The sequence below is a fragment of the Xenopus tropicalis genome, chromosome 4, assembly GCF_000004195.4.
Source record: "Xenopus tropicalis strain Nigerian chromosome 4, UCB_Xtro_10.0, whole genome shotgun sequence".
Classification (NCBI taxonomy): domain Eukaryota; kingdom Metazoa; phylum Chordata; class Amphibia; order Anura; family Pipidae; genus Xenopus; species Xenopus tropicalis.
The window spans coordinates 98,051,277-98,061,212 of NC_030680.2; the positions used below are offsets into that span (position 1 = coordinate 98,051,277).

The 9,936-nt window shown below is 37.7% G+C and overlaps 1 protein-coding gene across 4 annotated transcripts in view; it reads left to right on the forward strand.

The window, feature by feature from the left end:
- rc3h1 (ring finger and CCCH-type domains 1) overlaps window positions 1-8,305 on the forward strand; it is a 54,198-nt gene extending 45,893 nt beyond the window's left edge. For 3 of the 4 annotated variants that reach the window (XM_002931435.5, XM_004914024.4, XM_004914023.4), the window contains exons 19-20: window positions 984-1,093; window positions 1,960-8,305. In XM_002931435.5, the coding sequence (XP_002931481.1) occupies window positions 984-1,093; window positions 1,960-2,110 (261 nt within the window). In that variant the 3' untranslated portion in view covers window positions 2,111-8,305. The remainder of the gene's footprint in view (window positions 1-983; window positions 1,094-1,959) is intronic. The other variant, XM_004914022.4, reaches the window with a different exon arrangement.
- The last annotated feature ends 1,631 nt before the right edge of the window (window positions 8,306-9,936 follow it).

Genomic DNA, 9,936 nt, shown 5'->3' on the forward strand with positions numbered 1-9,936 from the left:
AGGAAATTGGCCGCAGAGAAACTGACAAGTGTCATAGATGTCAAACAGACCAAGCAAACTTTCTACATATGATCTGGAACTGCCCTAGGATCCAGGATTTCTGGATAGACATCACCACACATATGTCAAGTCACCTTGCCTATCCTCCCCTCCTCTCACCATACGCCTGCTTACTCGGCATCCTGGAGGACCAAGTAGGAAGCATCGCCTCTAGACTATTTGCCCGATCCTTACTCTACTATGCTCGGAAATGTATTATACTTCGCTGGATGGGACCCAAACCCCCCCCGGAAAAAGCAATGGATCAAGCTCATCAACGGAGCCCTACCCTCCATTAAATTGACATACCTTGCCAGAGGATGCCCAGCAAAGTTTGATAAAGTATGGCAACCATGGCTGGATGTGGAAGGGGACCCCCTGCCTACAACAGCAGACACCCCAAATTTACCATATTAACCCCTTAAGTCTCACTAACCCCAATGCGAGCAAATGTGCAAACTCCCTACCAACCCTTCTTCCCTTCTCCTCTTCGAAGGAGTATTTAATAAGAATATTTTATTCATTCAGTTTTAGGATGTCTTATTTTTGTGTTCCCTTTATTTTTTTGAGCAGTGTATATACGCACTGGGGTTAATTTAAAGAGGTTGAACTTGATGAACTTTGGTAATTTTTAACCCAACTCAACTACATAACTGTAAGGAAATTCAAAAATTGAAAGGAAATAAAATGAAGCAAATAATTCAATCCCTAATATAAGAAACAAATAAAGGAAACATACAAAATATTATATATCATTAGCATTTGGAGAGACAATTTTAGGTAAGCCAGTTTTTGTTTTATAAGGATTTCTACTATTTGATCATTGCATTGTCCATGTTCTAATTGTATTGTTATTCGTCAGAGAATCTTTACTAACAAACATCCATGCGTTTATCTTTTGGTAAATATAAAATCCAAATTACCAATATTCTTTCTCTTTAAAGGAAAGCCATTCTTTGAGTATGAAAAGCAAGGCAGATACCATCAAAGTAGAAAATGGGCAACTGGAGGCACCGACAAGTGTTCTATCACATGAACTCCCACTAACATTCAGGTAATCTTGTTTGTGTTTTAATCTGAAATTTGAGTTCTTTTTTGCATACACTAATGAAAACTTTTCGTTAGCGGGTTGCAATACTGGATAAAAGACACACAATAAGGACGTTATATTTTGCCCCTGTGTGTGTGTGGATTATTTGCTACTTTTAAATGTTTAAAAAAAAAAAATAACTTACTGAATATTTAACATGGGTTTTCCCTAAATTTGCCACAAATGCGGCAAAAATAGGCACAGGTTGTGTGAAATATGAGTTTGCTTCCGTTTTACTGTTAGTACAGCTAAGATGAGGTGAAGAAAGTACAGCACTGAAAAACTTCTGCTTATATAGTACTTAGTAGCAGCCACTTATTATAGCTACTACACGCCTACAAATACCCTGCCATAGACAATGCTGAGAATTGCCTCTGCTAAAACACAGAGACAATTATCAGTAAATGATCAGCATTGTCTATTTTTGTAGCCATAACAAGAAGCCACTACTAGTAGCTTCGTGTGTCTTCACTCTACAGCCTACCCATTTTACTGACAGTATTTAATTGACATAGACTGTTTGCCTAAATTGTACCCTTTTAGTGAAACATAGCAAAACAAATTTTACCAACTATGGCTTAAGGTAGCAGTACATGCCAGTGTTGGTTTTCTTTAAGCACATTATTGGGTTTACATAATTTCTCATGGACACTGCGATTAGACCATTATGCTGCTAGCAGCATGGTTTGCCAGATACCCTGTTCTTGTAATATATCACTCCTAAACTATGTATTATTGAAAAGGCTGACCTGTTGTGTTGTTCCTGTGTCATAAATCTTAACTTTTGCCCTTTAAGGTATTTACCTATTTATTTTACTTTTTTGTTGTAGCAGTGAGGTGCCAAATGGATCAGGTCTGACACAGGACATCTCCATGTTGTCTAGCAAGACAGCATCTTTAACTCTTTCAGAAGATCCACAGGCTGGAGGAGACAAGAGTGAGCCGCTGAGATCTGGAGTTAATTCCACTGCTGCTCCTTAATCTGTGAAGGCCACCGTACCCACGCGACGTACCTGACACCACCCTTAACCACCCCTCTTCTTTTTTTAAAATATTAATTGAAGGTGTTTTGGTCTAGTGGGTAGAAAACAAATGGAGTAGCATTTTTTGTTTTTTGTTTTGTTTTTTGGAGGGAGGGAGAAGACTGAGCAAGTCAGGATTTTTTAAGAGGATAATGTATTTGCATTACTTACCTAAACCCCGTTTTTGGGGGTCTAGGAGGAAGAAAATCTGTGACCCTGTTCCTCTTCCTCCTCTTCTCCAAAGCATGACTGACTACATATATAATGTGCATTGAAAACACCACTATAAAGAACAACCTCTGCACATATTTTCACGTTAACACATTTTTTAATAAAAAATATACTGAATACAAAATATATATTAAAAAAACACAGATGAAAATTAGCAGTATCTGCAAGCAATTCAAGATTAGTTGTTTTTGTTCTGTGAATGAACTTAATTTTAATAACTTTGGATGCCTTGGATGCAAGGCTTTAAAAACAAAAAAGGAAGATATTATATATATATATACTCTGTTTGATTAATTGTACGATCTTATTGCTGTAGATTACATTTATTTTTTCTTGTTTTATTTGGATGCTATTACATAGCCAGTAAATCAGCCATGCAAGCCAGACCTAGCTAAAAGATATTAATTTTTGACCCCATAGGACCTCTTCCTGAGCTTTTCATAAAGCCAAGATAATAATCTAGGAAAATAACTTTACCTTTGTTAAAAGAAAAAATTGTATGCGATTCTGCAGAGTTGACAGTAAGAGTATCTTCAAATAAGCCTGGAATTGTATCCTGTCATCCTCTGGGTATTTACACGCCCTTAGTTACCAGTCAGCATTACTGTTTTGTTATCCAATTGAATTTAGGGGCTGGCCATGCATGGCAGAGAAATCCTTTTAAAGCCATTTTGCAAATAACGAATCTGCAAAGATTCTATTGTCCCAGCTGTTTTCCATAGCTGACATGACTGAAAGAGAAGCCTGAGACGGTTTGATCACCTCAGCATTGCCATATCCGTAGCACAACACTTAAAGCAATCAAATGGTCTTCACTTGCATTATCTCTGCAAGATTAAACACAACTGGCTATGTAATAACCTCCCACATCGTTATGGTGGGGTAAAAGCGAGAATTAATTCTTTTGTTTCTTGTAATTTCTTAGTGTTTTGATTTTTTTTGTTTTGTTTTTTTCCCCCTTCCCTTTATTTCCTTCCTCTCTATCGCCTGCTGAGCCAGTGTCCGCCTCAGCGTTATGTTCAACGAATCCTATTAAGAAAGAAGTTAAAAGAAAATTGTACGATATACGTACCTTTCAAGGTGAAAATATGGGTTTTGGATCCCACCATTGCCTACCAGTTGAGGTTTCCAAACTAAAGGTGCTTGGAAGGAGCACCTGTTTGATTTTCCTTATTGCCAGGAGGAGGCACCGCGTTTAATATACTGTTTCACATTGAATTAAATTGAACATTTCGGACCTGCTGGTCACACATTTGATATTTACATATATTGGCTTGGGGTTCAAGCTAACTCTATTTTTTTTTCTTTTCTTTTTTTTAATTTAAATAATGACCATAGATTATATGTGTGTGTGTGTGTAGTTACAGATATGCACATACATATATAAGATATTTTTAAGAATTTCTTTTTTCTTTTTGGATGAGTGCAGCTGTTTGGTGCAGGAATGTCTTGTATCCTTATAATGCTACATTTTCTTTCCTCTAGATCTCAATCATACTAGCAATCATTGACATAATATTGAGTTTATTTAAAACAAGCTTTTGACAGCGAGACATATTAAAAGCTTCTCAGCATTTCTCCTGATGACAAAGGGCTAGCATACTTTTATATTTTCTGTCTTTCTATTTGGTTACAGTCACTGGGGTGACGTTGCTGTTTTTTTTGTTGGTGTTTTTACTTCTCTTCTGAGAAGCTGTTTGTAAATGGTCAGAAGGACTAGACGGAATTGGGTCAGTGTAATGCTACTACTGACACTTTATCTCCATTGACTGCACATTTGTTAACATTTCCCCAAATTTTTTAGAGATACATCTGCAGATTAGAGCACAGGTTGGTTCATAGAATCGGAAAGTATGGGCATTGACAACTTTAAAAGCATTCTACGGGCATTCTGAATGTATCCCATGTGACAGCATCTCTAACTAGACTGGTGTGTGTGCCAATATTTACAATGCAGTAGGTGTGATAAATTCACTTTTATGTCTCCTGAAAGGTTAATACATTTCATAGTTTATAATTGTTGAAATAGTAGCCTGCCTACTGCTGTGTTACTGCCTTTCAGTGTTTGTATTGCCCCTCTGGTCTTGTGGCTGTGGTCCTTTCCTACCTGAAGAGTCACAGAATGTAAACTTTGGTGCATTTGCAGGAAAAGTGCTTGTTCTGTTAACTCCATTGTGCTAGAATACAACAGATTATCTACAAAACCCTAAGGTTAATGCCAGATGGTACAGATTCTTGACCTGCAAATAAATGCTGATGCCAGCATAGGGGATGATTTAGCCTTGATTGGCATTATTATTGAACTAGTTCTGATACTGCAGGATTGGATAGCAGTAATGACGGCCACGGAAGTTTGAAACAAGCTATTTATAACTGTCACCGTAAATGTTGCATACGGCCAGTTTGTTTTCTAGAGTTCTCACCAGTCATTAAGAGGGAATTTACTGTATCCTAATGTTTAAATAGCTGTTCTGTTGTCACTGGAAGTTAAATCAGCTATCCAGTAGGAATTAATTATTAAGTAACCTCAGCACGTGGCACTGTACTCTTTACATTGCATATATAGTGAAATCTGCTGAGCTGTGCATGGTTAGAGTTCCTCCTTATAAAGGCAGGCATTTAATTTCTGTCTGTTGAAATGGTCTGTACAGTACTGTTTGGGATGGGGTTTGCTTTCAGTAGAGAATCAGTAGTCAGAGTAGCTCCCCAAATGATTACTCTGTTCAGCTGCTAAGCACTGTAACTGTAAATAGAAGCTTTAGCCTAAAAACATACTTGTTCTGTAATGTCCATATGGGCCTTGCCATTGCTCGTTGGAAACATTTTGTGTGCATTTGGTACAGCTACAGACTCTGAGTGCAATGTTTCTGCATCCCTTCTTGTTATTCCCTCTAGCACTTACGTGCAACTTGCTTATAATACTCTTCCTTTTGAACTTGTATCCCAGTTAGCTGCTTGGGTGCTGTTCAACATTATATTTTCCACATGGAAAACAATTCTTCAAAGCCTTCTTGCTTCTCTCCTTTCTAATCCAAATCTACCCTGTCTGTTTCAGTAGATTAAATGATAATTGTTTTCTTAATTTCTATCCAAATATCAAATCACAATATTCCTGCTTTTACCAGCTGCCTCATCAAAACAATGAAGAAAAAAAAAAAGAAAATGAAAAAGCATTCAGACGAATTTGTTTAGCCAATAACTTCTGTGAAGTTGCTGTTTTCTAATGGTGTTATAACTCAATAATGTAGAAACGTGGGGAAGCCTTTAACTGGTAGGCAATGACTATATTAGCTGGGATCTGTGACTGTAAAGAAAGCCAGCATCCAGCTGTTTTCAACCCAAAGAAGTCTTATGTCATGTAATAAGGATTTTGTTCCCCAGGACAATGTGAAGTTCCCTATATTCAGATATAGCTCAGAAAGGCTTAGTTTGTTTACAGATCTCTCTAAGAATTAGTGCGTTTGGCACCTGTGTGTTACCATGCCTGGTGGCTAAAGAGAGTCACAGGTATGATACTTTTTAGGTGTATGGGATCAAATTCTTTATATTCACTCTCCATTCATTTTACCTGGATCTGGAAGGAAACAATAGTTGGTCATGTTGAGTCCTAGGATCATTGTGTAGGCCTGTCACTTAAAAAAAAAATATGATCAGTTTGGAGGGCTACCATCTGAAAGTGGCTTTTAGTTTGCCTGCATAATAATAAAGGATATGTGTAGAATGTAGCTCTTGAAGTCTTAAGACTACAGATGCTTTGAAGGAAAATGCCCTGATCTGTAGGCTCCCAAAATCAAGTAATTACATTGTTTTGCACTGCATTTAAAGTGTTTTTTGTTGAGAGCAGCCAACCTTATGTTTTATATGTTTAAACCCTATTGTAATGGCAACATTAAATGGATACTGGAATCCCTTATAAAAGAAAAAGCTCTGCATCAGAGCGAGGTACACGGTGATTAGCATGGAGCCCAAGTAGCTGCTTTCTGAGACTAAATAACTTTCACTGAGTCCTGCTTGGCTCTGATTCTGAACAGTTGGGGGGTAGCATAGGCTCTGCACCAACACCTTTTGATTCATGGACTGGCTTATACATTTTCAAGTTTCTAAATCGGCAGGAGAGGTAAGCGCAAGGAATGCACATAATGGATTGTCCGCTTTCCTCTGCTTCCGTTTGTCAGAAGAAAGTGGATACGCTCTTATGCGTGCATCCCTCAGCTCCACTTAAAGGCCCAGTGTTGGCCTATGTGTATCTACATGGAGCATATATCTACATGAAATGTATGCATTTTCATGCTGATGTATGCTCCATGTAGCTCCACACAAGCCTGGGCCTGTCATTGGAGGTATGGGTTATGTATAAGAGCATATCCACTTTCCTCTGCCTGTATAAAATACGCATGAGGGGGCAAGCAGACAATCCATTAGGTGTGTTGTTGCCTTAAGGTAAGCAAAAAAGTGGGCTGTTCTTTTGAATCTCAGCCAGATGGCATTTTGGAGTTTTTTGTTAGGAACTGTTTCTGGGTATCCAGAGGCTGCTCCTTGCTATTCACTACTTCCCTTTCACTCTGAAGCAGAGCAGAAACCAGATTAAAGGGATGACCATTTCCCTTTTAAGATATAATTTTTGGATCAGCTTTATTGTTAAGCAAAGTGGCTGACCCATTGCACAGTAGGTGTGGATCTAAAAACAGCTCACATCCAGATTAAACGGACTGAACAATTTGTTCTTGTTCAGTGTGATGGGGGGGCAGTTGCTTAGATGTTAGGTTAGCTGGGTTGGTCCTTTTCTTACATTGGCAGCTTTTGTTATTGCAAGACTAAGGCTTCTTTGGACTGAATGGTTTGTTTTCAAGGCCCATAAAGCACCTGTGAAATGTAGGGCGCTTGTTCATTCTCTGTTTTTGTACAGCACAAATCCACATTGAAAATGGTCTTTCTGTATCGCAAGGTGCAGGCATTTAACGTGCGATCATTACTTCAGTCAGAAACAGGAAAGTAAAATGGGAATATTTGGCATAGAACATTTACTGTTCTTTTGGCACATTGCCATTAGTTTTGCCCTTTGATTACGCTGTTGCTAAATTAAGCTTAATGCTTTTCTTTTTATATGATTTTTCTAGCATTTTTTGGGGGTGATTTTTGTTCATTTTGATGAAACTAAAGGATTTAATCACTGCCTGTTATAAAATAGAAATTAAGACTGATTCCTACCCTTCTATCATGGAGCAGTAGAGGAGCAGTGTAATTTTCAGTATTTTATTACCAGTGGTTAAACTTTCTGTTTCCTCTGCATGTACAGTGCATTCCAGGCACTGATTCTGGGGTGTCCTTTTCCTCAGTAGTTACCCCAAGTTATTTTATGATTTAAAAAAAAATGCACAGTACAGCTTTATTGGTCGATAGCTGACCTTGCATTTGAATCAGTTATTTCTATGCCAGCATGTTTTCATGAAGCTCTGTCCTGTGCAATAGACACATTACAGATTGGCATCTTGTGCCACAGTGATCTTTGTGTCTAAACTAATGTCATTTAGTTATTTGCCATTGGTCACTGATGCCATTCCTACTGCAACTTCCACCTGTGCAGCCCATGAAAGCGCCCAACATTTCTCCAGTTGCAAGAAGTAACCTTTATCTGAATTCTTTCAGGCTGGATTCAGTTTACGATTATTATTATTATTAATAATTTCTTTGTTCTTTTGGCTCATACCGGTCTCTCAGAGACATTCTGCAGCTATTAATCACCTTTTTGGGTGGAATTAAATTGTTTTTTGTTTTGTTTTCTTTTTTGTTTTCTTTTTTTTTTTTTAACTTTTTAACTTTTTGATGCATTTTGCTTGAAAAAGAGCTTGTGATATTCACCAATCTTATTGATTGTTCTGTGACTGTGCCCTGCGGAGGTTTAATAAACAAAATTGTGAAAACAGGAGTTGTGTGTATTATTTAGGAAAGTGCTGTCTAACTTATTACATGTAGTGGGCTGATTATTTCCCATACAGTATGTTGGAGGGCTGGATTTAATTAAATTATGGTGTTATATTGTGAAGTCTATGGAGCCTTCGAGCAGACAGGTGGGCATAAAAATCCTTAGGAGAGCCAAATTTGGCCCACGTCCCTCCATTTGGACAGCTCTGATTTAGGAAATAAGCATGCCAAACAGCCTTTGGGGGCAGGTGGAGCATGGAGAATGAATCGAGCAGCAGCAACAACTTTGGAAAGGCGGCACAAGATGAAATGAGCAGAGATGCATAATCACACTGCTTATATGGGTAATTGTACGCAGGGCATACCAGCTTCCAGCAGGAGGTTTGTGCTGACCGATCACACCCGATGCAGTATTGTCTTCATTATAACAGGACAACACATGGTACCAAGGGAAAGGAGCACAAAAGCCTCTCTCCAGTCACTCCTCTATTGTAGTATTTTGTCTTTATCATCGCCACCACCTCAGGTGAAGTATGTGGGGAATGTAGACACTGTTGTACATAATTTCCAGTATCACCTAGTGACCAGAAAGCGTGTCTGTTGTCTTACGAATATCTTAAATGAAAATACGTAATTGGAAAATCTGAGGAGGAACATTGTGCTTGTAAAGTGAATGAGACTGCAAGATAGTGCTAGAAAAAGGTTATAATTACTAAAAGCACAGGTAACAGAAGAGAAACTGACGATGGTGATTTATCAATGTTTGCATTTAAACTTTTTCCACGGTTTCCAAAGTTTTTTGTGCTGAAACTCCCAAAATTGAACTGTAGTTTAAAAACATTAATGTCCAATAACTTGAATATAAATCTTCAGCATCTAAAAGCTTGCGAGCTTTATACTGGGGTGAAAAAAAAAACAACTAGAGTCCAGCAAGTTCAACCCTTCCAAGTGAACCCAGCACACACACAAACCTATACTGAACTAAGAAATTTGAGGTATTCAGATTTTCTATTTGGATGATTTTTCATATTAATAAATAAGCAAGCGTTCAGGTTTTTTTTTTTTTTTTTACAGTGCAAGCTTATTCAAATTAGAACAAAACTCTCCAATTCACAAATGCAAAAATTGATAAGCCCATATATGTGAATCATCTATTCATGCAGAAATAGGCTGTAATATGAGCAGAACATACAAATGATCATTCTAATGCTATTCAAGGTTTTTAGTGCAAGATATTTTTGAGGGGATTGTGCTTTGTTTGATATTGGGCTAAAGTGGTGATTACTGCTATAAAATTGCAATGCAAGAGTCTGCTTTATAAAGACAAAAGAACTGGATAATTTGTCTCGGAATTACTGAATAACCAAACAGGACTGTATTTGTTTGCTCTGTAACTCAGTGTCCATGGGACTAGATAATCATTCACCATCATTTATTCTAACCCACTTCTTCCTGTCTAAAAAAAAAAAAAAAAAAAGACAACCCCTTCTCTGATTGCTATATTTAAATGCTAGATTAGTTTACTTCTTTGTTAAATGCATATTGGTGAACTTTATGTGATCTGCTCTATCTATCTATCTATCTGTCTATCCATCTATCATCTTCAGTGCTGTCCAACTGGCGGCCCGCGAC